Source organism: Aspergillus fumigatus, chromosome 7 (genome assembly GCF_000002655.1).
Source record: "Aspergillus fumigatus Af293 chromosome 7, whole genome shotgun sequence".
NCBI lineage: Eukaryota > Fungi > Ascomycota > Eurotiomycetes > Eurotiales > Aspergillaceae > Aspergillus > Aspergillus fumigatus.
Genome location: NC_007200.1, coordinates 41792 through 66090, shown reverse-complemented (window position 1 = coordinate 66090; position 24299 = coordinate 41792). Strand labels below are relative to the sequence as shown.

Genomic DNA, 24299 nt, shown 5'->3' with positions numbered 1-24299 from the left:
CGTCAGGGTCAGTGCCGGGATGCCTCCCCGACGTGAGGCTTTCGCCCAAATCAGTATCCTGAGGGAGTGGGTTCGCGGGGACACAAAGGGCAATGCTGTCAGCATGGGGGACAGGAGAGCATCTCGATACTAGCAGGCTGGCACGAACACACTCCAACCCGCCATGGGCGAACCAAATGGCGGGCGACACAAGGCTTCGCGGAGAGTCCCCGACGGTGCTCGGGGAGACTGCCGATACAATTTCCAGCCGGAGTGGCACATCAAATGTATGCTGCTATACCCTGACAATCAATAGTATCCTAAATTAAAATCCAGTAACTTCAGGCGAATTTGTCAGCGGCCTCTTCTTGTCTTCCTCGGTTGGCTGACCCAAATATCAACGATCATTCCACTCCGAATCAACGCACGCGCGAGGCGATTTGATCGTGCGACGACAATGGAAGAAAAGGCCTCGAATACGGACTCGACAGCCCCAGCACATCCTAACAGCCGGCTCCCGCAGCAGAGCATCTCCTCGGCCCCCGTGCTGGCACAAGGACCCAAGACCGAGTGCACCGAGAAGGGAACAGCGACGGAGGGGTCGTTGACGGACCCGGCATGCCAGGCAGACGATGACTCCGAGATTGTCAAATGGGACGGCGAGAATGATCCTGAGCTGCCACTCAACTGGCCAGCCTCCAAAAAATGGCGAAATGTTGTCATGGTCTCGGCGCTGACGTTTGTGACGTGAGGCGATCCTCTCCTAAGGCTATCGACGAGTCGTGGAACTAACCCTGACCGCGCGCTCCCCAGGCCGTTTGCGTCGTCCATGTTTGCCCCGGCTATCAACCAGGTAATGGTAGAGATGGGCACCTCGAACCGCGACATCGGCTCGTTTGGCGTGTCGATCTACCTGCTTGGTTATGCATTCGGACCTCTCGTGCTGGCACCCTGCAGTGAACTATACGGGCGCCTGATTGTCTATCATATTAGTGCCGCGCTCTTTATTCTCTGCAATGTCGCTTGCGCGCTGTCCATTAGCATGCCTATGCTAATCATCGTCCGTTTCTTAACCGGTCTTGTAGGCGCTGCGCCGCTGACAATCGGTCCTGGTACCGTTGCGGATTGCTTCCGACAAGAGCAGCGCGGGCGTGCCATGGCCATCTGGACAATGCCTGTGCTGCTTGGGCCTTGCTTGGGCCCAGCGATCGGAGCCTACGTGTCGCGTTCGCTGGGTTGGAGGTGGAACTTCTGGCTTCTGATCATCGTGGTAGGCTACGACCCACCTCATGACTGGCTACAAGGAACGGTTGGGCAGACGCTAATAGCGGCTTCAAGTCCGGTGCAGTGTCCCTCTTCTGCCTCGTCTTTCAACGCGAGACCCATGCTCCGACGCTCCTGAAGCGCAAAGCCGCCAGGCTGAGAAAATCGACGGGCAACCCCAACATACGCCACGACGACCGTACGACCATATCCCGGAGCCAACTGATCACCACCAGCATTGTCCGGCCCGTCAAGATGCTTTTCCTCTCGCCTGTGGTCTTCGGACTATCTCTGCTGACCGCGGTTGCGTATGGAACGCTCTACCTCTTCTTCACCACGGTAACCGACGTCTTTGCATCGCGCTACGGCATCATCACCAACGTGGGCCTTATATATCTGGGCTGTGGCTGCGGTCAATTTGCCGGCCTCTTTATCTTAGGGCTTGTGTCCGATGCAATCGTCAGGCGAGCAGCCCGAGGCGGCGAGATGAAGCCCGAATACCGTCTGCCACCCACGATCCTGGGCGGATCCATGATCCCGATCGGCTTGCTCATATATGGCTGGACCGCCGAGTATCGGGTCTTCTGGTTCGTGCCTGTTCTGGGCACATTTCTCATAGGGTTCGGCATGATAACGGTTTTCACCCCGGTTGGGACGTACCTAGTCGATGCGTTTCCAATGTACGCTGCCAGCGCCACCGCTGCTAATACGGTCTTCCGCAGTGTGGGGGGCGCGTTTCTTCCCCTTGCGGGTCCTCGAATGTATAGTAGCCTTGGTCAGGGCTGGGGAAATACGCTTCTGGCCGGTATATCCTTGCTTATGATGGGCATGATTTTCATGTCCTTGAAGTATGGAGAACGGTTGAGGACCCATCCAAAGTACCAAATCAAGCTATGAGGAAAACGCAGACCTAGGTTCGTCCTAGAAACTGCACGCCCTGTACCGATACCACGATCTGTTTACGTCGAGAAGTTAGAAAGCAGAGCAGAATCCTGACCTGAGACATCAGTGAGTGGCCTGATCCCGGATTGGAAGGATGCATTAGACTGTTTTAAACCACATTAGAGTATAGACAGTATCTCGAATGTAATCAAAAGTTCACTATTCACAACTTTTAGCGGTGTGGCATTAACAATTGCATTTCTGAGTCATCTGTCGCATATCATTTGCTTGTGATGCCGAAATTGGTTTATGAGTGCAATGAGCCACGGCATGGCACCATTGAACTTGCAGAGCTTCTTATAGTTCTGTCGAGGGGATCATTACGAAGCTACCTGATCTTAAGAGGGAAGACCCGCGAAGGGACGACAGGGAGAGAAAAAGGAACCTGTGTACTAACGTGGTGGAACGACCTATTTGGGTGTCTACATTGAAGAGCCAATGGAACATCTGTTACGGGCTAGATCGGGGACGCTCACCGGGTATTGGGATGGGAATCCCTTTCTTTTGAGAACATGCCATTGGAGCAGCTGTCTAGGTCTCCTTCCAAGGCAAAGAGGGGAGGAGGAGGAAGCCCAGAGAGTCGTCTGTGGCCGCCGCTGGGCCGGCTGGTGATGAGCAACACATGCGGATCGGAACTCTGTTGACGGAGGAATGGGACTGAATCCGTCCACCCTACACAACTGCGTAGGTCACTCTCATCTGAATTTAGATATTATATAGGGTAACTTCCCCACTGGCCTAAAGGGCTGGTGGTCGTCTAATCTTGAAAAGGTGTCGTGCGAGTAAATGAAATCCCGTTTTGTTTTGCTGGCTCAGTGGTTGCGTTTTCGATTCCGCCCAAAAGTGGCGTCTTTCATGAGCAGGATGCCGGGCGTATGCTCGCCGAAGTAGAAGGTCCTCTTGACCAAACCCTAGGTCCTGAACGGAGGAGGACTGACGGCCTGCTACATGTGCTTCTTGAACATCATGAGGAAGCTGATCCACCCGGTTAGTCAGAAGTGCTTGTCCAAATCGCATAGCAAAGACCACCTGAATGTACGCCCTCGATGGCCTCGCACCATGAAGCTAAGGGCTTACTCTGGTAAACGGTAACCATCTTGTTTACAGCGTTGGCGGTTTGGATGAAGTCACTCGCTTCCTCACTAGTTGTAGTCATCGCGTTCTCTCCGGCGACATTCTTTGCAGCGAGGAGCGCTGTCTTTCCATACTCGTAGTCCGGGACATGGACAATGAGAGGTAGGTGAGAATTCTTGGTCAAGAACCAGTACCCAATAACACCAAGTATGTTTCGTGGTCGAGACGTCGTTTTCAGCCAGAATCTACCAGCGCACGACAGCAAAGCCAGTGGCCTTGATGGCGGCTAGCGTCTGCAACGTGCCGATCAAAGAGACGGGCAGGCTCGCCGAAGAGGTCTTCCTTGCCAAGTACTGTTAGGGATCAACTGACTTGCCTGGAACCAATAGCCTGGTGCATGGGTCATTAGTCCGATAACTTCAGTACCCATCACACCGGGTTCATACTACTGCCTTCAGCTTTATTCCACTACGGCATAGCTGGTGGAGGACAAGGCAAGCCAGACAACCGATTTATTACCGGGAAACGCGTACTCGCCCGAATTGCTTGCGGTAAGTTCGCTGTGATTGCGTCCGTCAAGCAAACCCGTCTGACGTGACATCCAGGTGTTGCCAACCAACGCGAAGCCCTGGTATCGCACGAAGCATCTGCTGCTGCTCAATTTCTGTCTCGCGATTCCCTTGCTATCCTCCTCTGCTGTGGGCTTCGATGGTAACACGCCGTGCCCCAGATCATCCTGATCAGCGTCGCTGACCTTCCATAGGCGCCATGATGAACGGCCTGCAGACGCTGCCGCAATGGCGGGATACCTTCGGCCAACCCACCGGCGCTCTTCTCGGCTTTATGAATGCCGTTTATCCCGTCGCCAAGGTCATCGGATTGTTCCCCGCCACCTGGATCGGAGATCGATACGGCAGGAAGAAGGTGTTGTATACTGGGTTTGCCCTGCTTCCGATCGGGGCTGCCGTGCAAGCCGCGGCGCAAAATACCCCGATGTTCATCGTCGCCGGATTCCTGATCGGCTTCGCGACGTCGTTTCTCTCCCAGCCTTCGCCCATCCTGGTGACCGAGCTGGCATATCCGACGCACAGGGCGACGGCGACTGCTCTATACAACACATGTTTTGTAAGGGACCTTATTTTTGAGGCCGGAACAATACTAATCTCCCACCTCAGTACCTCGGGGCCGTCCTCGCCGCGTGGTCAACATTCGGAACTTTCCGGCTGCAGTCGACGTGGTCCTGGAGAATCCCATCCTTACTCCAACAAGCCATACCGGCCTTTCAAACTGCTTTTGTCTTCTGGGTCCCAAAGTCTCCTCGGTCCGTTGTCCCTACACATGCCGCGGCTCCATTACTAACAAGACCAGGTGGCTCATGGCCAATAAGAAGGAAGAAGAATCCCGGCGTATCTTGACCAAATACCACGCGGGTGGCGATGAAAATTCGCCCTTGGTCGAGTTCGAGCTGAATGAAATCGCCCAGGCGTTGGAATTGGAAAAGGCCAGCGAGCACGCGCCCAGCTACTTCGAGTTGGTCCGAACTGGTCCCAACCGCCATCGCACGGCGCTGGCTTTTCTCATCGCGTTTTTCACCCAGTGGAATGGCTGCAGCGTCTTGTCCTATTACTTGGCCCTCGTTCTCAACACCATTGGAATCACGGCGCCTGCCCATCAGACACTCATCAATGGTATGCTGCAAATCTTCAACTGGATCGTGGCGGTCTGCGGCGGCGCCCTCCTGGTCGACCGCGTTGGTCGCCGTTCGCTGTTCCTGGTTGGCACGTCCGGCATGCTTCTTTCCTACATTGCTTGGACGGTGTTGAACTCCGAGTTTGCGAAGACCCACGATCAACGGCTGGGAAGCGCGGTCTTGGCTTTCATCTTCATCTACTATTTCTTCTACGACATTTCCTGGACTCCTCTGCCCGTCGCGTACACCGCCGAGATCTTCCCTTATACCCTGCGAGGCCGAGGAATGACGATCAACTTTGTCGGAACATATTTCGGCCTCATCAGCGGACAGTTCCTCAATCCAATCGCCATGAAAGACTTGAGCTGGCGATACTACATCGTTTTCTGCGCCATCCTGTTCGTCATGGTGCTCGCAATCTACCTCTGGGTTCCGGAAACGAAGGGTCGCACTCTGGAAGAGATTGCAGAGGTCTTCGATGGCCCTCGCAGTCATTTGACTGCCGGCGCCGTTGATGAGAACAGTGCAAAAGGCTCCGGAAAGGTACCTGAAGTGGAATTTCGGGAGGATGTAGCAACTCGAGGTTAAGGATCAAAGGGGTCCGGGTTCGATCCGCTTCTTACTATGGCGCTGCCATAGTTTTTCCATGGTACTTCCGTTCTGCCAGCGCCTTGCCCGCTTCCTTCTATCGCTGCTCCGCGGTTGTTCCCTCTTCCCTTGTCCGAGCTTTATGTACACAGTTTGTGGACTAGTCAGATTGAATTCAAGTCCCGCTTCAGCCCTTCATACAGGCAAAGCCTCAGACTATGATTCCTGACTATTGGTAACATCTATACTGAACGAGACTACCTCGTGCAAGAGAGGTACACTTGAGCGTCCAATACTATCGTTCAAGAAGATAACACACCAGCTTGTAGCCATACCTTTCAGCAGATACGAAGGGTTGAGGCAGAATTGATTCAATTGTACTAGGTCAACATGGTGTAAGGCTGCATGGAAGCCTTTCTGTCGAAGCAGGGTCCTCCTACCTTCATCCATGATATCGCGCTAATCCACACTGCATATGTTCTACCTCACACACGTTAGCCAAGATAGGGTTGAATGATGATCTGGCCGTCCCATTCGCTAGATCTCAGTCCAATTGAGAACCTCTGGGCGCTTCTCGAGCTCAGGTCTATAAGCTACGCCAGATCTTATGGATATGAAAACCACTGAGACTACTAGGCGGATCTTGGTAGTAATCGCGCAGATTGCATGGCAAAAACGTTGATCTGCGTCACCTGAGCACTTCTCCGAGACCATGCTGAACAGGGTTGAGGCTATCACTGAATCGCAGGGTTAGTATATGCGTAACTAGGCCTACTGATGGTGTATTATCTGGTATACAGTCAACTGATTAGCAAAATATTCCATGATTCAAGCGTGCTGTTACAATATCTACGTAGTCACTGTGGCACTGTATATAGTTCTAAGGTTCAATAGCGCAGCCACCAAAATTGGGACTGTACCTCACCCAGTCCTTTCACTCACTCCCCGGATATGGTTGGCCAGCCAGTATGCCAAGGCCCCCACGAGCCGCCAAGAAGAAAGAGACGGAACGTCACCATTCGGGGAGCAGCGCCGACACATAAATTCGCCCTGCTCCCGCTCCCCGCCGCATTGACAGTAGTGCCGCCTGGACCTGTCACGAGCCCTCCCGACATCAGCACCGTTCATGGCAAGTGAAGATCTTGCTGCTCGCCAAGGCGCCGGTTCTAATGTTCCCGTCGTCAGATCTCGTGGTGCTAGTGCCTGCGAGAAATGCCGTCTTCGAAAGACAAAGTGCGACAACAGGCGCCCAAGTTGCGGATTTTGTTTGAAGCGACGGGTCACTTGCGTATACCAGGATGACAACAATGCAGGGTGAGGATTTGCATGCGGCCCACAAGATTCACGGAGCTACCTTCCTAACGTAGCTAGCAGACTGATAACAGGGGCGGACATCCTCCAAGCGGTCAACAGGGTGGCGAGCTTGATTGAAGCTCAACAGAGAGAACAACGGCAGCAGCATCAGTGGATGCCATGTGCATCTTGTGGGTCTTGCGTGACGCCTGCTAGGGGTTCGACTTCACAGGCCGAGTTTCCGTCAGCTTGCAGCCAACCAGACACTGCCAATCTAGGGCCGGGCGACCCGTCGCCCCGCGAGACCTTTCGACCTCAAGGGGCCGAATCGGTCCTTCGCTGGCAAATATTGGCCTCGAGCTCTCCCCCGGCTCGGTGTCTCTTTGCACAGCCGGTGGCCGAGGCCGATCAGCCTTACTCGCTGCCCGATATGAGCTATTCCCAGCTCTCGCGTCTGGAGTCGAAGTACATTGAAGTTCTTCATACAAAGAATCCGATTCTAGATCTGACTGAACTACATCGTATGGTGCTTCACATCGCGGAGAATGGGCCGGATTGGTCCACCCAAACCTGCTTGGTAGCCCTGGTCTGCGCGATTGCCGTCCTTTCTGAGCCCTATCCAGGGACAGTAATGAGATCGGGGGCGCAGTCAACGCCTTCACTGCACCAGGACGATGAGAGCGGCGCCGACGACAAGTTGTCACTGCAGTTTTGGAACATTGCTCTGAAACGTCTCGGCTACGCAATGCGTGAGAACAGTGTTGAGGCTGTCCAAAGCCTGGTGCTAGCAGGAATTTGGTATATGCATCGAATGGAACCCCTGGAAGCCTGGAAACACTTCAACCTCGCTGGCGCAGCTTGGAACACCCTGAGGTTAACTCGATTTCCACTCTGGGATCTCAAACACAATAGAGATTCGACATCCAACGAGCTCACTATACTGCAAGCGCTCTACTTCACGATCTGGAAGTCGGAATGCAAATTGCGACTGGAATTGCCGGTACCAGGTCCCTCTCTCACCAACACTACGGATTTCCCGCTGGCGTTTCCCCAGCCGCCCAGGCTTGGTTCGGAACCGTCGACGCCCGATGCATCAGAGAGCGAGAGAAGTTGGTATTATTACCTCACAGAGATTGCGGCGCGACATCTGCTCAACCGTTTGGTGCAAATGAACTCGGAGTGTGCCGACACGCTTACGGAGAGGCAGGTGTCCCTTCTGATCGGCCATGCTGAGATATTGCAGGCTCAAATATTCGACTGGTATACTTCGTTGCCATCCATGTTCCATTTTACCATCCCAGACGGGTACGATGCCGATTTCCAATCGGATCCCATGATATTTGTGCTTCAGCATCGGTATTTTACCCTCCGTGAGCTCGTCGCAAGACCTTTTGTACGGCTTGTGGTTGATGGGCTCCTTGACGGAATGGATCCTTTGCTTCGTGCCCGAGCTCGGTCATTCGCGTCAGAGAGCATACAATTCTGTATGCTCAAACTGTCCCAAACCGTCGCATACCGTCATCAAGGAAACTGGTATATGCTGCGATCCATAACGACTGCGTCTTTGATTCTGGCCTCGGTTCATCTGGCTCAATGCCGGCTACGGGAGCGCGAAGCTGCCGGAGCCACACCAACATCAGAGAGCCTGATGCCGCCAGAAGCTTGGATCTCGCGAGTCAAGGATGCTGTGGAGTTAGCCCAGCCCTTTTTCGACGAACCGAGCGGTGGCGCTTCGAATATGAAACAGATAATCTTGGCCGCACTGGAAGCTGCCCAGCAACGTTCGGCGTGGTGCGGTTGGAGGAACTATGGAAAAGAGTAACTTTATACAATTGGCTGCAATTTGGGCCATAGCTCTTATACGGGCTCTCCTCATGTACCATCGGGCACTGTCCGTGATGCATGATGGATCCCTGTCTGGGGTCCGGAACAGACCCACGGCATCGTCAGGTTCATTGGCGCCCTTTTCCCTTCTGAGCAGGTACCTGACGTTTCCTGATCCAGATTCAAGACTTTCTCAGGAATCTCGAGAAGCTGGAAGGTGCTCAATTGTGTCTTGACCAACACCACACACTGTTCAATCACCTAACACTTTCGGATCGTGACCAAAGGGGGCTTGAGACCACCAGGAAGAAATCCTCGCCGAAAGGATGCCCCCATGGACCCAACATATTCTCGCTTTGGATATTGTTGATGGAGATGTCTCCCTACAGTTGTACTTCCACCACAGCTCCAGTCTCTGGCCACAGATAAACCTGTCAGCAAGATGCTATTTGACGCTGTCAAGGCTATCAACTCCGATGCTGCTCCAACGCTCGCAATGCTACATGAATACCTCCGCAAGGCTCCAGCACCTCCAGTTCCCGTATTTTTATCGTGCGACGTAATCGAGCCCTCAGCTGCTTTAGGACGCATTTTTCTGGCAGTGAAGAACATTACCTGGGATTGAATTCAGGGCCTGTGGATTCTGCGTGGGAAAATGGATGACAATTCGCAGCAAGTGCAACCTCTCAAGTCTCTTTGAGGCATTCTGGAGATCAGGGATGGTATCCGAGGTTTCTAGCATTCTGATGCCCCTGCAGTCCTGATCTGTCTCTTGAGAAGTCACTTGCAAGATATAGCCTGATTGGGTCTCGGGTACTCTCAACCAGGGGGACTAGCATTGACCATTTCTCACCATTGAATGGCATTTACTTGCCTTGTTTGGGAGTCAGTGGTTCTTGTTTGCTGACTTTCCTCCTAGTATGGACTGAAGTACGGAGTAGCGCTACTTTCTTCAGCTAAATCAACCAGATAACGTCCCTTGTTCGGAAGAGATCAGCTGATATCATTTCATTGCTCCCCCCCCCCTTTTCTTCTTTTCTCCTTTTTTTCTGCATGTCTGTGGTCAGATAAAGTGTTGCAGGTACTGGAGTAGATGGTGCTGCCGGCGTAGCGGCATATGAAGTAAGTAACCAAAGTGAAGAGGGAGAGCCTAGGTCAGGTCTGGGTGGTCATAGGTGCATTCAAGGTCGACCAAGTGTGAGTCACATTAGGCTGAAACTGGAATAACCGACCTACCTTGCCTGTGATGTCAAGTATGGAAGTACCAGCACCGCTGTGTGACCACCGACGCCGCTAACTGTACCCATCCTTATTGTCTCTAGGACACTGGATTCATGCCAACATAAGACTCGCATACATGAGGAGTGCAACAGCCAATCACTGTTTTCTATGGGTCACTACTTGCATTTTCCATCGTGCATGCGCCAAAGTCTGATACAACTCGTTTCGGAGCGAGGCAGCGCTGCTCGCGCGGAAAGGTGACTAGCAATGTACTCGGTTTCATACGATCTGTAAGTGCTCGACACTCTGACGCGTGGCACGAGCCTGTATTGCCAATCATACTGCGTGGTGGATAATACAAGTGTATGGAATAAAATGGGACGGACGTTGGTATGGCTTTTTCAATGGAGCCAATTTTCTAAACAATCATCATAACATCATGTCTTGCGTTGACTGAATTAACAATATATTCCCGCATTTGAGCATGATCATGAAGTCATATACGTGAGGGCTGTCCGCGTGGCCATCAAATGAGTACGTTAAATGCTCTTCCATCTCTTTCACATATAGATAGATCCCAAAAACCCAAAGATACTCGAGCAAATTAAATCTCTCCCTTTCGAACGAGTTCCCTCATGGCACTAATTGTACCCTCGACAGCCCCCTTGCTCATCATCTTTTCCCTTTCCCTCAACGCAGCCAGTTCCTCCTCCGAAGCACCGGGGTGCCTCCACTCAAAAGCATAGGTCATATACAGCTCCCCCGCAGCGCCTTCACTGACAATGTTACTGATGGTACTCCCATCAGGTTGGACAAAATCAACCCGGGAGTCTTTGTGGGCCGTCACCGTCTCCTTGACCCTCCGCTGGTCGGCGCGAAAAACCACTTCGCGGAGGGTGACCGGATTTCCGGCTTCATCAACAGATTCACTGAGGACTGTCGTTGACTGAATACCTGCTGGAACAAACGTCTCTGCGGAGCGGATCTTGAAGAGTAAACCATTCCAGATCTGACTGCGGGTGAGAATGGGATCGGCACCGGGAGGATTTATGGGAGCTGTGAAAGCTATATTGTTTGATGGAATGGCCATTTTGAGAGGATATAATCTTAGTGAATGAGATGGATGAAGATATCCCGATGAAGCGTAAGGTAGTCAGACTATATAGATCACCAATACCCTGCTAGTCACAATCATCCCAAGATGGCGGACAGAGCTCCCGGTGTTTTCGGACTGCGAGGCTGACAAGCTAAGGTAAGCATGCACGGCGCCACCAGCTTTAATGTTGTCAAGATCACTATTGCCTGAGTGGTTGACGTCGAACGATTCAAAGTTTGCGCGTCCACTGATTTAACGGGGTTGCCTAGATGACGTCAAACTGCAATCAAACAAAAACCTTGTTCATATGGGAGACAACTTGGGAAGTACACTGTCAGCTTTTGAGGCTATTATTTAAATGTAATGCTTGCAGTCTATGAACAGGTCTATTAATGATTATAAACTGCGAAGGTATATCTTATAGCTGGACCCTGCTCCAAAGCAAAACTTGGGTCTCGCTAGCGTGAACCTGCCTTTAGTGTAACTCACATGTCCTTTCCCTTCCCCTACGAAGATCTGCAAACCTGCAGGCACTGAAGGGAGTGAGATGCATAGTAGCAGTCAAAGAAAAGCACTCAGGATGTTCGCCTTTAGACTATAGGATATACAGGGCCTAAACATACGCGTGAGACGTGAAAGGTGGGCCTCTAATGTAAAGCGTATGGGCTACTATGGACATAGGATGCACGGCAAAGGTCTACAACGTCCTAGTTACTCTACACTCATAGCTCATATCCCATGTAATGGACGTTATTGTTTCTCCATCCATCGCGAGCTCCCAATCGATTTCATGAAAATTGTATTGGTCTCGTTAGCGCCTCAGGATTAGCGTCGCAGGACTGGACATGGTCCATCATATTAGGTAGGGATGTGGCTGTGGAAGCCGAAGAACGCTTAGCATTATAATGATATCGCAGTCTGCAGGCATCGTGGACCAAGTTGGCCAATCAAATAGAGTATTAGTCTTTGGAGGCCTGCACTCAGCGCTTGGAGCGTACTTTCTCATCGCCCCTTGGATTCCAGGTATTCGTGACTTCTCCCATCCCCAGTGGGCGAGACAGGCTCCTGGTGAATTTGATTTGTCCTCACCCAAACTGCAGTAAAATTAAACTACTCTTGTAGAAAAGCTTTATAGTACTATTCTTAGTCCTTGAAACTTTTTTGAACTATATCTATACGGTGGTGATCACCGACTGTCATACAATCTTGCAGGCTTTATCAATAATTCTGGGCTATGGTTCCCCACTCAGGCTACAAAAACACAGTCACAGCGGCAGCTGGAGTAGACCCTCCTATAGTATTATCTCCGCTCGCTGTTGGAAAACCCAGGCTCTGCATCATCGGGCCAAAGTAGACAGTCCACTTTCGAAAGCGCGGCTCATGCCGCCTGGTGGAAACCGACAACGCTCGGGACGAGCAGCGAATGGGGCTAGCTCTATGTATGGCGAGAGCTATGTTTGCTACCTTTCCTCCTCGTCCGTTTTCTGCGATGCCCACTTTTAGTCGTCGAACTCGACGTTGTCACTGTAAACACGGAGCTCGCCGTAGGTGAGGATGGGTTCTGTTGGCTTGATCTGTGTCGGCGACGATGAGAGCTGCCTCTCCGTCCACTCGAGGTCATACAGTTGGTGTATGACACAGTTGTGGAAACATTGTTGCCAAGATCCTCTTCATGAACCCCATTTATTCCGGACTTGGCGTGGATATCTTCGGCATCAAGTGAAACATAGGATTCGAACTCATCAAAGCCCTGAGCGCTGACCGTTGCTGTATCATCGGGTTGTTCAACATTCTCAGCCTCGGACTCCTCACTTTCAGCCTTCTCGGTTTCCGACAAATACTCATTGCTTGAGTTGCCCTCTTCATCGCCTCTAAAGCCGAGGGTCCGGGGCGGAGACTCGTTGGCGCCGAACCCTATATGGATCCATCTGTCAGCAGATTGTCTAATTATAACTGTGCGTCTCCAGAGGTGTAACTTCTGTGACTTCGGCACTCACAATAACCCAAATCCCAGTATCTCTTGGGCCTTTTGTAGAGTCCAAGATTCCCATGCGCGCCTTCGGCAACCCCCGGCAAGTTCATCCAAACTAGAGACTCTCCATTGTACTTATCGCAGTAGAGTGTAAACGGCTGAATCTCGTCAGGGAAGCAAAGGGGGGTAGTAATAACAATTGGGTAGTACGCAGGCATGAGGAGTTCGAAATGGGGTACAACATCGCACAATTCAGGGTCTTCTTTCTGCGCCCGCCGGATTCCCATCATGAAGACTACTGCAGTATCGAGGTCATGGAAGATCCCCATGAACTCCGTGCCGAGCGACCCACGGCCACGAATTTCGTCTTCAAAGTGATGTGTCCACATCGTATCGGGATGATAAACGAGCACCCAAGTCGTAGGGTTCCCAACCTTGTTCCTAACCATGTTATACACAAGTGTTGCAAAGGCTCGTGAGTCACCTAAAGCAGCACTTCTTGACAGAGTCACATCAATGCCTTGAAGGTGACTGGATATCTTACATAGTTCATTCACACCTTTCACGACTTGATAAGCAGCAATGCAAGCCCCACCTGTGTGAAGGGCACCTGCAATGCTTGCTGCCTTGATGAAATATGCAGCTCGATCCCCGTTTGACGAAAGGGCAATTGAAGCTTTGTCTAGGAAGTCCTTTGCCGAGCTGCCGAGCCTAGCCAGCCGTGCGGCACATTTTCCAAGCTCTGCAAAACTTGTGGAAACAGTTCCCCATCCTCTACTCATTATGAGTCAGTAGATGACCGAATCAGATAGGCCTCGCGGCAATGATAGAATGAGGGCAGCGTGTTGATTATGGTCTCTTTGGGGAGGTTATCTGGTCCATGGCCCTTCATGTCGCCGGACTCCGAAATGCCTACCCCGCTCCGATGCTAGTGTTGGCGAGCCATCATTGGGAATTGGTAAGAAAGGGTCAGGTGAAATAATCACTTTAAAAGATGACCAGGGTGCGACAGGGGCTGTGGCGACGGTTCTATCACTGCATTGACGTGACTAAGAGCGGACATTAGAGGGACCAAAACCGCATTCTGGCAGAGACTTGTTCCTGAACTATCATTAGTTTCCCTATATCACAAGTGATTACTTTTGTTGGCAATGATGAGATACTTGGCTTTTGCTGACTTTAGCTGTACAAGCGCTTTTCCAGTGCAATCATCGTGTTGCTGCAAATATTTCATACCGCCTGCTCACTCCTAAGTGCGAAGTTCAACCGTCTTGTAAAACCAGTGTCAATGCCTCTTTTTACTCCAGAAATAGAAGCAATGTGCCTACTACTGCATTGATAATCTCTCCCATGCTATATTAGCCTTTTGCTTGATTTGGGTTATGAAAACAGAACAAAAATGACGCAACTGGCGTTCTTGGTGTGTTATGAGCATCTTGCAAGGCTCTGCCACAGTACTAAGTCTGTAACCAAGAACAGTAAGGCTGCTTCATCAAATGGGAAATCACCGGCAGGGATGTCATGCAGCTTGCCCTGTTGAGCAAGCCTAGCGCGACACATGTCACTGCTTGCAATCCTGTGACCAAATTGAGAGGATGACTAGTTCTCACCACTGCGAATACGTGGCAGCTCAACTCGAAGCAATCTGAGATTTGAGCCGCAAAGTCTCGCTAACTGACTGCCAGGTGAGACACCATCCTTGGAACGCAACTAAATGGATAGAAGTTGCTCTGCTGAGCGAGAAGGACTTGCAGACTTCGGGCATCTAACTTAAGATTCTTATGCCTTGTTCTTGGTCCGCATGCCTATTACTCACATGAGGGCTCCATTTCCTTTGAATTGAATGTTAGCATGTTCGTGGTGAGGCCATTGCATGACATTATTCGTGCCAGTTTAATCTCCCCATACCCCCTTCTAGCTTTCAAATCTTGCCTATGCTCTATATTCCTCTACGTCAGGACTATCATCAACTACCAACTCCCGAAAGCATTACTTCACAATTCTTGGCCCTGTAACTGGAACAAGATGGCTGACACTGCCCTTGGAGTCACTGGGGTGGTACTTGCTGCTCACATTTTTCGATAGGACCTGGAGATTGGCAGAAAACATACTAGATCTCATCAAATTGGTCAAAAACGGCCCCGCTATTCTACAGTCTCTTCAAACCTCGATTCAAATACTGTATAGTCACAGATTCATTGCTTATATGCATATGGTAGCAGTAAGTTCCCCGTGTGTTACGCCTACATACTTTTCGTTCTTTCCTCCCAACATACCCCACCAAGATGGCTATTCGCAACTCCTTTCAATGCAATAGATATATCAGATTTGGAAGTGGCCGCTAGATGCCGCCGGTGTCTTATCCTTGGTGCGTTGGCAACTTGTGCTCTATTTCGACAAATGGAGATCTCTCCGGTGCTATGGGACCCTTCGCATTCGACACAAACCCGAGTTCAATGCCCAGGATGATGACAAGATCGGAATCTATCGCGCTGTATTCACCACAGGACTTGGCGCAAATGAAGTGACACTTTACGGAGGGGTGAATTGCAAGAAGCCCAGATGGCGAAAATGGACCTAAGGACTTAAACCTAAAGAAATTGCTATAGCATAAGAATCTAGAGGGTAGGTTGGAGTTGCATTCAATCTGAGCCTAGGTAAGATCTGTTTACCATTAAATTAACCTTACGATATATGTTTGTCCTTTTCTAGTATTCGACTAGTCCCTCAGTCTTTTCATGGATTGCGCGTAGAATACATAGCATGCACACAGCCGAGCCACTTCTCAGCTCGAAGGCTTGAAAGATTCTCCACCAATTTACCATCACTGGGTCTTTTTTGCACCCAGGGCATTCAGTTCCTGTTCAATGCCAACCCAGGCACTTGTCCTCACGGTGCATGATAGCCACCAGTTCCCACTTGCATCCTTGCCAATGATGGGCCCCACGTTGCGCAAGGAAAGCCCACCCGAATGATGGGTAGGGATCACGCACGATGGCCTGCCCAGCGGATGCACACGGTCATGGAGCGGAATGCCTGGTGCAAGAACTGCAGAGGAGAAGTCTACTTCAAAAAACCGACCTCGGTGCCAGTTGCTACAGCAGACGAGAACGGAGGTAGGTTCGCCAAACACCGGTGGATATTTCTCAGATGCGGATTTGTCAAAAGCAAAGAACGCTTCGATCTGGGATAGAGTGCGTTGTTGGACGAGCGAGTGGCGGATGTGGGAGGCTATGAAGCTGACTGGTTCGCGAAGAATCTCCTTTGTGCGAAGAAAGGTGATTGCTGGAAGGGCAGCGTTTGTGATGAAGGCTGTGTTTGTGGATGATGATTCCTGGAGGGCAGTTGAACGGATGTCGAACACGTTCAAGAGGGACACCAAGCGGTTGGGAGAGGAATTTAGGGCCTTTATTAAGGCCTTGAGCCACCACGCTAGAAGTACGTCACTTTCACTAAGGAATGGAGCAGGCCCTTCCTTATTTTGCTGGGCTAGCTCGTGCAATGCCTGCTCCCGCATCTCGTCGACACATCGTCCTGGGATGCAGATTACGCGTTCATTTTGGCCACGGTGCCAGACGAGCTCGAAGAGGTAGCTGGCAATGAAACCTAAGAGGCGAACCCCGGTTAGGAGAAAGGAGCTGTTCACATAGGTGCCGGCTGGGGTTCTGTCGGTAAAGCGCGCCGCCGGGTCTTCCCCAATCTGCTGAAAGGTTGGGACTTGGTCTTCTCGGCCATTCATGACAGCAGTCCACGCCTTTAGAAAACTTGAAAGACCCATAGCATCCATGAGAGTGTGCATGAAAGTGACAGTCAACAAGGTTGCATCACCAAACAACACCACATCAATGACAAGTTGCGGTCGATCTGAATATAGCCAGTCCTCGATCCTCGTGGGGCAATCCGCAGACAGACATACAGATGCGAGATCTGCTGGGTCGCCAAGCAGTGATGGCTGGCCAGTTGCTTGGGGGAAACTAGCAGCTAAAGGATGCTTGTTGATGCCCATAGAGTGCTTAACGACGGTGTAGTTAAAGCCAGGTCGGTCTGTATCATACTGCGCTGGTATGTGGTATTCAAGTTTTCCATTATCCTAACGTATGTGAGTTGTGAGCCAACATAGTATGTAAGTGATTTCAATAGACACCTTCCTGCGAAGTCGCCCTCCCAGTGACCGCCAGCCATCCAACTCCAAGAGACGCTCCAACGATTGGCGTAGCACCTCTGGGTCAAGGACGTCGTCAAATCGGTAAGTAACATGCAGGCAACAAGCGCGCATGCGATGTTGGTCATCCCATGCTGGGAGTGGTACTATTGTGTCTGAGGGGTTCCTAGGTGGTGGCAGCGCGGCTTTTTTCCAGAAAAAGCCCATTTTTGCACGAATTAGACACGAGCTTTCCTGTACAACGTTGTCGTTTGATCGGTGTAGGTGGCAGATAGATCAATCACGATATCTATACTTTGAAAACGTCGCCAAAACCCGGCCGTGCTCAAAACCCGAGCCGGCAAAACCCGAGGATGGCGCATTTACTACGGCGGGCTACCCTGTTTTTCTGGCTAAGCTGGTAACCAACATGTCTACTAAGATATCAATGAGGAACACTTGGAGAGATATTGAAGACTGGTGCATTAGGGATATCAAATAGTAGTACACATGGACACATTTTTCAACATGCAGTACATTTGATGTGGAACCCACGTTATTCCACATAAGGGTAACATGTAAATTGTAGTGAGTACTGACTGCTAGACGAGATTTCAAGATCTATATGAGCAGTCGATAACTCAATATGTATACAGAATCCGATATGATATTATATGAGTGTTGCATATAAGCCTACAGACGAGCCCCAAAGCTGAGCTTTGACATGGTTGATGCAGCACAATGGGCAGCACTTCATTTGTTACCTAACTGTTCGTAGAACCGTGGTAGAGATTAGGTTCAACGGCTGGCTTTAAACCCTTTCTGCCTTGTAGTGTGTCAACAACATTTGCAACACCGTTATGATTGCATAGAAGGTGATCCAGGCTAATAGTCCTCTGGCAGAAACGTCAATCTTCTTACCAGCTAAGTCTTGATGTGCTGGCTTAGCCTGATCTCTCATTTTTAATCAGGGGAGAAAATGATACAAACACTGATTATGTAGTTTGTATACCTAGTGGTACGGTTTTCCTGTTCTTTTGAAGAGCCCAAGTTGTGTAACTGACAATAATAGTCATTGCTCGGGCAGCCCAAGCAAAATGCCCTTGGAAATTCGTCTTTGACATCTATTCTAAAAGCATAGGCGGTGATTTTTGTGCACTAGACTTGTGTGATTATTTTTTTTTTTTTTTTTTTTTTTTTTTTTTTTTTTTTTTCAGTTACTTTAACTTCTAGTCAGTCAACTTTCTGCAAGAATCATTATCAGCCATGCATTATTCGTGCTTTCAACGCCCTGGCATCTGAGCATGACCTGCAGTGCTTGAGATGCCGGCTACAAAGGCCACATACGACTTTAAGTATCGAAAGTCAACCTCGACAACCAGAGATAAAGCTATTTTCAACTCCACCCATTCTGGATAGCATTGCTACGCTTCTCGCTGCCCTCTACATCATCATTGAGCCTGGTGCTTCCTTGTAATTTCTACAAGGATACTAGGGAATCCATCCATTCATTTTTGGTTGTGTGTCCCACTATTGGATGGGGACCTGTCCGTCTGTCGTTCGAAACACTCTTGATAAGGGCTTTGGATAGGCAAATGGAGAACACTCACAGTCCAGGGTTCTATGGAGGTGGTGCAGGTGGCACATCATTGTGGACTGTGATAGGCAATGTAATTTTGCACTCTGCAATGAGTATGTGGAGAGAATTGTCATAAACACCTGATCTTGTGTCTTGACTTTGGGCAGAAGTTACTTTGCAAGACAACACTCGGGGATCAGGGATGTTCCCAGCTCTCTGGAGATGACCTGGTTTGTAATAACCCTTTAGAGCCAAATGGCTGTCTTTGGTAATCTAAAAACCTATTTCACTCCATCGTCTAAGGTAATGAAAATGACATCGCCTAGAATACTGCTCCTTAGACACTGAGATTCATTATATATATGCCTTCTTTTAATGCTCTAGGTAATTAACAGGAGTCTATTAATATTGAATGTAATACTCATATAAGATTGCTTCAACTTGACTAAGGGTCCATCCTTTATGCATCTGTACATCGACACGAAACGCAAGAGATACAATGTCAGCATTGATTTCAAAGGATCCGACACAATTACTAGATCAAACATAGAAGAAGAAGCGGAAGAGTGGCAAAAATACCTTGGAACAAGCGATCGATACTTGACTTTTATATGTCATTGAGCACAAAAGATCTTGAAATCTGACCATTGAAGTGCGCCAATCAGTCACGACAACATTTCGAACCTCAATACTTCTGAAGCTTACTGGCTCAGGGCATCAATCAGCGCAATGTTCTGTGCGCACTTGATCTTGCATGTCCAAAAGAGAGGACGGAGTAGGTTAGGAAAGTTCAAGCCTTTCTCAAGAAAGTCAAGAACCCTATTGGCTTAGATCAACAGGGCCTCGAGAGCATGTATGGTCTTCAACGGTCTGGAATTGGCCCCTGCGACCTAACCTTGTGTCTCTGTTCTTGGATATAGGTTGCCAACCTCGAAGAAGCGGTGATTATGTTCTTGTACGGTACGTTTCCCGAATGGAGGTGGAAGAAAAAGGCGAGCGACAAAATCTCATCAATGGGTCACAGAGTCTACTATTTGAACGTCACTGGTCAAAATATCATGGTAGACTTGTTTTACTTAATGCGTGATATAGAGATCGCCGAGTCCTCTGAGCGGAAGAAGAATCTAACAGTGAGCTAGGATATGACTGCCATGGCAGTGCCAATCCGCTAGGCATGTATCCCTTAGTCTAGGGATTCCGTATTTGTAGTCATCGTAGTATAATACTTTGACCGGCAAACCCTATCCCGATTGTCTCTGGCTATGATCTCCAGTACTTTTCAAAAATTCTTCCGCCTTGGCCGGCTTGACTTGCACACCTCATTCCTCGCCCCCGACACCACTAAACTGTCTCGACCAGGCCATGGCTATCCAGAAATCATGTAGTCTTTTCCCGGAAGCTGGTTCAATCCTTCTTCCAGCTACTGCACTATTACCCACTGTGCCTTAACCTTCTTCCTTGCAAAGTTAAACTAATCAATCAAAGCTGAGTATGCTCCCTTCTCTTTCTTACCTCCGACCTTGATGCCCAGGCGAATCTTGTACATACCGCATGGAAACCGTGCTGTATTAATTAGTCCTTTATCAACCTGGGATTTGACTGCCTCCTAGTCTATTGTCTTCCAGCATTAGCATGTCAACCTCTGACCCCTCTATGGCAGCGTTGAGAAAGTTGAGATGGTAGTTGATGAGTTGTAGGCTGGGTATGAGTACAACACTGAGGACCGTGTCGACATCCTCGACTGCAGTGACAGAAGGTGTGTGGGATGGATCATCAATATAGCACGGCTTCAGTGCTTCGATGTGAAAGCTTAGGACTGCTAGTTTGCTGCTAGAGGATGACCGGGGTACAACGGGAGTTAGAGAGGGGCGAAAATACATGCGCCCCGGTTTGGACTGGATCTTCCTGCGATGGCTACTTGGTGCATTCCACTTGGAACACTCAATTATGCGACAAATGAGAAGAGTGCTGGTGCTCCTGAGGGTGGACATGATGATTTCGCCCTTAGGGGAGGACGATCATTCAAGCCGAGAAGCAAAACGAGGTTGATGTCATTGGCTGCTTGAGATTGCCAATGACATTCAATCTACTAGTCAAGCCTTAAAATAAGAGTTGTTTAGTCACAAAAGTCTTTTTCAATATCCTGTTTGTTTACTCCAGTAGATGCTAACTCTTCCGGAGATGACGAAGATATAAACATCGACTATAACCCCAATCCATTTTCAGCCATGAACAGGCTATCTGAGGCACATAATCAATCAACACAATGAGCTTCAATTATTATCCTGCTTAGATCAACTTGTCTTCAAAATTCTCTGTCGCATCAACCTAAATCCCTAAGTCCGATGACCCAAAATCCGTCTCGGTATATAGCGCGGCAGAGTCCCTGTTATGCACAGTCCAGTACCACCAAGAATACCGCCAAGCTATCGCTCACCCCACCGAGTATACAATGCACATCTTCATAACCGGTGCAACGGGCTTCATCGGCCGCGTCGTTAGTGAACTCGCTATCCAACAAGGCCACACTGTTCACGGCCTCTCCCGCAGCCCCCAAGGCGATGAGATTCTCACGTCGATCGGGGCCATCCCCATCCGAGGCGACCTAGCCACACACAACATTCTACGTGAACAATCGGCAAAAGCAGACGCCGTCTTCCACCTCGCCTTCGACCATGACTTTGGCAAATCCTACGACCAAATCATCAAGCTCGACACTGAGGCCGTCGACGCCCTCGCCGCCCCGCTAGTCGGAACCTCCAAGCCCCTCATCGCCGCAAGCGGGATACTCACCGTGCGCCCTGACCAAGGTGACTGCGTCGTCAACGAATCAGCACCCTATACCAAAAACACCAGGGTCAGGCGGCATGTGTGCGAGGAGAATGCGCTGTCGTGGGCGGAGCGGGGGGTGCGGGTCAATGTGGTCCGCTTGCCGCCGTATGTGTACGGCCGGGCAAACGAGACGGGGTTCGCGGCAAGAATGGTCCGCATGGCAGTTGATAATGGGGTGAGCGGGTATATTGCGTCTGTCAAAGACAGGTGCGTGACCAGTGTGTATGTGGACGATGCAGCGGCGTTGTTCTTGCTGCTGGCATCAGACAAGACGGTTAAAGCCGGAGAGATATTCCATGGGACGGCCGACTGGGATACGACGTATGGGATGCTGGCCAAAGCTATTGGGCGGGCAGTTGGGGTCCCGGTCAGACAATTCGAGCGGGAGGAGGCGGAGGAGAGGTGGGGGGCTTTCCTGTCAAGCTTCTTTGGGCTGATAATTCGGGCTTCGAATGGGAAGGCTGTCGAGAAGCTGGGGTGGAAACCGTCAGGGCCGAGCTTGGTGGAGGAGTTGGAAACGGGGAGTTATCGACAGGTAGCGGAGAGGTTTAAGCAGATGAAGAACTAGAATTTGGTATCTAATGTCTCTTGGAAAGCACATGCAAAGCTCAGGACTATATCTGTCAAGGCTGCAAACAACATAGGAGTACCCTTAACCACTGCCGGGGTCTGCGTGCCCTCGATGAGCCAATCCTCATCGGCCTCACACTTAAGGACGGAAACGGTGGGTGTTGCGCTGAAATTGCGGATGCCTTGGTTTGTAGTACGGCTCAAGTCCAGCATTTTCTAGATACAAGGTGGTGTGTTACGGTTGATTTCCAACAGCGACTATGAGTATTCGTATCTGCGTCACTGGTCCTGATACTATGAGCTGCCTCACAACCTGTCATTCAGACTTGTCGACTAAAAGATACCAGACTGAATAAGATTGAGAAACACACAAAGTGCAGAGAACAGAGCCTTGTTCTGGTGGGATGGCTCAAAAGACATATCCAACATGAGACCTCATTAGCTGGCAAAGTATTGCGGACGGAATCAACATGCTGAGATGCTAGTGTGCTTAGGTGCTTGCTATTTAATAAAGATCATCAACAAAAGCGCTCTGTTCAAACCCGATGCATCAAACATGTCTGACTATGCTGAATTCCACCAGCCGCGGCCCGCTTACTCAAATCTACTCCGTCGCTGTCCATTCAACTCCACCTGGACGGAAGCAAAGCGGCGATATACCTGCGGAATAAAGTACGCGGTAATGTCCAGCTCCTCCTTCTTGACTGCAACCGAGTAGAAGGCCTGGGCACCCACGCGCGTCTCCAGCTCCTCAGCCGGCACGATGTCCCGGAGGACGTTCAGGTAAGCCCGTGGATTGTGGTGTCCCTGGCCGTGACGCTCCAGGAAGCTAATCACTGTCTCTGCAGCAGCCAGATCACTCTTGGCATGCTTGCGCACGTTGATGAATGCTTTGACATCAGGAAGAGCAAGACGCGGCTGGATATCGTAATAGAAGCCGACACCGTGGTGGCCCGCTGGTAACTCCTGCCCCTGGCCTGTTGGCACTTGTTCTGACGTCGGGAAATCAGACGGCAGTCCGTTCAGCTCATACCACAGCTCCCGCAGCTTGTCGAGGACCTCCGTCGACAAGGGCCGGCGTCCTCCGATGGTCATGACAGTTGCAATGTGATCGAAGGAAGTGTTATCCGTCGCGACGTAGAATTTCACCCTCGAGTCTTGTACCTTGCAGCAGTCAATGCCGGTTGTTCCACGAGGCTTGAGCTGGCGCCCATCGGGGTGGTTGGTCAGGAAGTCTTTCACGATATTCAGACTGTCAAGACACACGTCTTCGCCGTAAGCATCTCGCATTGCTTTGGGAATGATGGTACTGAGGAGCTGGCTGATCTGTTCGGGATTTCGGGGATACAGGTACATCTTGATATCAATGGCGTCCGAGTCGGGCGAAAGCTCCACGCCCGTCAGCACCGACGGACCGGCATACTTCTCCCGGTCCGCCTTGTCGGAAAACCGTGAGACGAGATGTGGCTCAAACGTCCAGAAGAGCGACAGATCAAGATTCGGTAGCGTGGTGGTGAGGTCTTGCAGAAACGCCCTGGTCGCCACGTCATTATTCGGGTCGGCCGCAGTCCCAGTCAGAGGGCCCAGCGGCTCGATGTAGTTGCGGATATAGGGCTTTCTGTCCGCCGTGCCAAAACGCCAGCTGTAGCTGATGGGAGCACCGTCGCCCGCACTTGCAGCCACCCGGCTCCTGTACCACGGCTCGGCCGACCGGGGCTGGGGACCGAAGGTTGGAACTACCTTGAAGCGATGGAAGACTAGGCATTCGACCTGGCGATGTTCGGGATAGCCCGCCTCGAGCATCATACGGGCAAGGTGCCGGCCCGTCAGTTTCCACCAGAACTGCTCGTCAGCAGTCCCCACAGGGAGGGAACGGCAAAGAGCATCGAAAATGGGCAGTGGCTGGGCGTTGCCGGGGGATGTGCCACGGCTTTTGCCATTCAACTGAAGAGACATGCTGGGTCACTCTGCGGGAGATGTACGACGCCGGTCGATGGCGAGTTCAGCCTTTAATCAATGATCGTTTTCAGAGGTCTCGGCCTCCAAATCAACACGGTTGCGAGATGTAGTGTCGATGGGTCCGACAGGATTTGGGTTTGATTCTTCGCTGGGTTATATTATTCTCTATCAGTGTCGGATTTTGCAAAAGAACGCTGTTTCCGAACATTGTTCGGCCTTTGCGCTTTGACCGTGGCCAATACGAGGCGGATTCTAGACATCAGGCAAAAGCGTTCG

General features: G+C 50.6%; 8 protein-coding genes across 8 annotated transcripts; 5 read left to right on the top strand and 3 right to left on the bottom strand.

Annotated features, from left to right (window-relative positions):
- Window positions 1-92: 92 nt before the first annotated feature.
- AFUA_7G00230 (MFS transporter) lies at window positions 93-2353 on the top strand (the record flags this gene model as incomplete). The annotated part of the gene is made up of 4 exons (XM_741813.2): window positions 93-266; window positions 296-726; window positions 793-1249; window positions 1318-2353. The coding sequence occupies 4 exons, from the start codon at window positions 93-95 to the stop codon at window positions 2137-2139; spliced, it is 1884 nt and encodes a 627-aa protein (XP_746906.1). The 3' UTR covers window positions 2140-2353.
- A 1702-nt stretch (window positions 2354-4055) lies between these two features.
- Window positions 4056-5536, top strand: AFUA_7G00220 (putative plasma membrane hexose transporter; the record flags this gene model as incomplete). Its single annotated transcript, XM_741814.1, has 2 exons — window positions 4056-4383; window positions 4434-5536. 2 exons carry the CDS (start codon window positions 4056-4058, stop codon window positions 5534-5536), a joined length of 1431 nt encoding a protein of 476 aa, XP_746907.1.
- Window positions 5537-6591: 1055 nt separating this feature from the next.
- AFUA_7G00210 (Zn(II)2Cys6 transcription factor) lies at window positions 6592-11181 on the top strand. Its single transcript, XM_077805134.1, has 3 exons — window positions 6592-6850; window positions 6911-9906; window positions 9976-11181. Exons 1-2 carry the CDS (start codon window positions 6663-6665, stop codon window positions 8649-8651), a joined length of 1929 nt encoding a protein of 642 aa, XP_077661264.1. The 5' UTR covers window positions 6592-6662; the 3' UTR covers window positions 8652-9906; window positions 9976-11181.
- An 887-nt stretch (window positions 11182-12068) lies between these two features.
- Window positions 12069-17360, bottom strand: AFUA_7G00200 (uncharacterized protein). Its single transcript, XM_077805132.1, has 2 exons — window positions 14121-17360; window positions 12069-14043 (listed from the first exon to the last, which is right to left on the bottom strand). The coding sequence occupies exon 1, from the start codon at window positions 16946-16948 to the stop codon at window positions 15767-15769; it is 1182 nt and encodes a 393-aa protein (XP_077659887.1). The 5' UTR covers window positions 16949-17360; the 3' UTR covers window positions 12069-14043; window positions 14121-15766.
- AFUA_7G00205 (uncharacterized protein) lies at window positions 12147-13836 on the bottom strand. Its single transcript, XM_077805133.1, has 2 exons — window positions 12968-13836; window positions 12147-12884 (listed from the first exon to the last, which is right to left on the bottom strand). Exons 1-2 carry the CDS (start codon window positions 13722-13724, stop codon window positions 12406-12408), a joined length of 1236 nt encoding a protein of 411 aa, XP_077661263.1. The 5' UTR covers window positions 13725-13836; the 3' UTR covers window positions 12147-12405.
- Window positions 17361-19609: 2249 nt separating the features above from the next.
- Window positions 19610-20728, top strand: AFUA_7G00190 (uncharacterized protein; the record flags this gene model as incomplete). Its single annotated transcript, XM_741817.1, has 2 exons — window positions 19610-19792; window positions 20525-20728. The coding sequence occupies 2 exons, from the start codon at window positions 19610-19612 to the stop codon at window positions 20726-20728; spliced, it is 387 nt and encodes a 128-aa protein (XP_746910.1).
- Window positions 20729-21061: 333 nt separating this feature from the next.
- On the top strand, window positions 21062-22127 carry nscE (NAD-dependent epimerase nscE). Its single transcript, XM_741818.2, has one exon. The coding sequence runs from the start codon at window positions 21115-21117 to the stop codon at window positions 22060-22062; it is 948 nt and encodes a 315-aa protein (XP_746911.1). The 5' UTR covers window positions 21062-21114; the 3' UTR covers window positions 22063-22127.
- A 180-nt stretch (window positions 22128-22307) lies between these two features.
- Window positions 22308-24134, bottom strand: nscD (prenyltransferase nscD). Its single transcript, XM_741819.2, has one exon. The coding sequence runs from the start codon at window positions 24018-24020 to the stop codon at window positions 22659-22661; it is 1362 nt and encodes a 453-aa protein (XP_746912.1). The 5' UTR covers window positions 24021-24134; the 3' UTR covers window positions 22308-22658.
- Between the last annotated feature and the right edge of the window lie 165 nt (window positions 24135-24299).

Bases quoted from the DNA above. Each gene is read 5' to 3' on its own strand.
- AFUA_7G00210 (XM_077805134.1), top strand. From the start codon at position 6,663: ATGGCAAGTGAAGATCTTGCTGCTCGCCAAGGCGCCGGTTCTAATGTT. The intron at 6,851-6,910 runs GTGAGGATTTGC...CGTAGCTAGCAG, and splicing joins CAGGATGACAACAATGCAGG to ACTGATAACAGGGGCGGACA.
- AFUA_7G00205 (XM_077805133.1), bottom strand. From the start codon at position 13,724: ATGAGTAGAGGATGGGGAACTGTTTCCACAAGTTTTGCAGAGCTTGGA. The intron at 12,885-12,967 runs GTGAGTGCCGAA...GGATCCATATAG, and splicing joins ATACTGGGATTTGGGTTATT to GGTTCGGCGCCAACGAGTCT.
- nscE (XM_741818.2), top strand. From the start codon at position 21,115: ATGCACATCTTCATAACCGGTGCAACGGGCTTCATCGGCCGCGTCGTT.
- AFUA_7G00200 (XM_077805132.1), bottom strand. From the start codon at position 16,948: ATGGGCATCAACAAGCATCCTTTAGCTGCTAGTTTCCCCCAAGCAACT.
- nscD (XM_741819.2), bottom strand. From the start codon at position 24,020: ATGTCTCTTCAGTTGAATGGCAAAAGCCGTGGCACATCCCCCGGCAAC.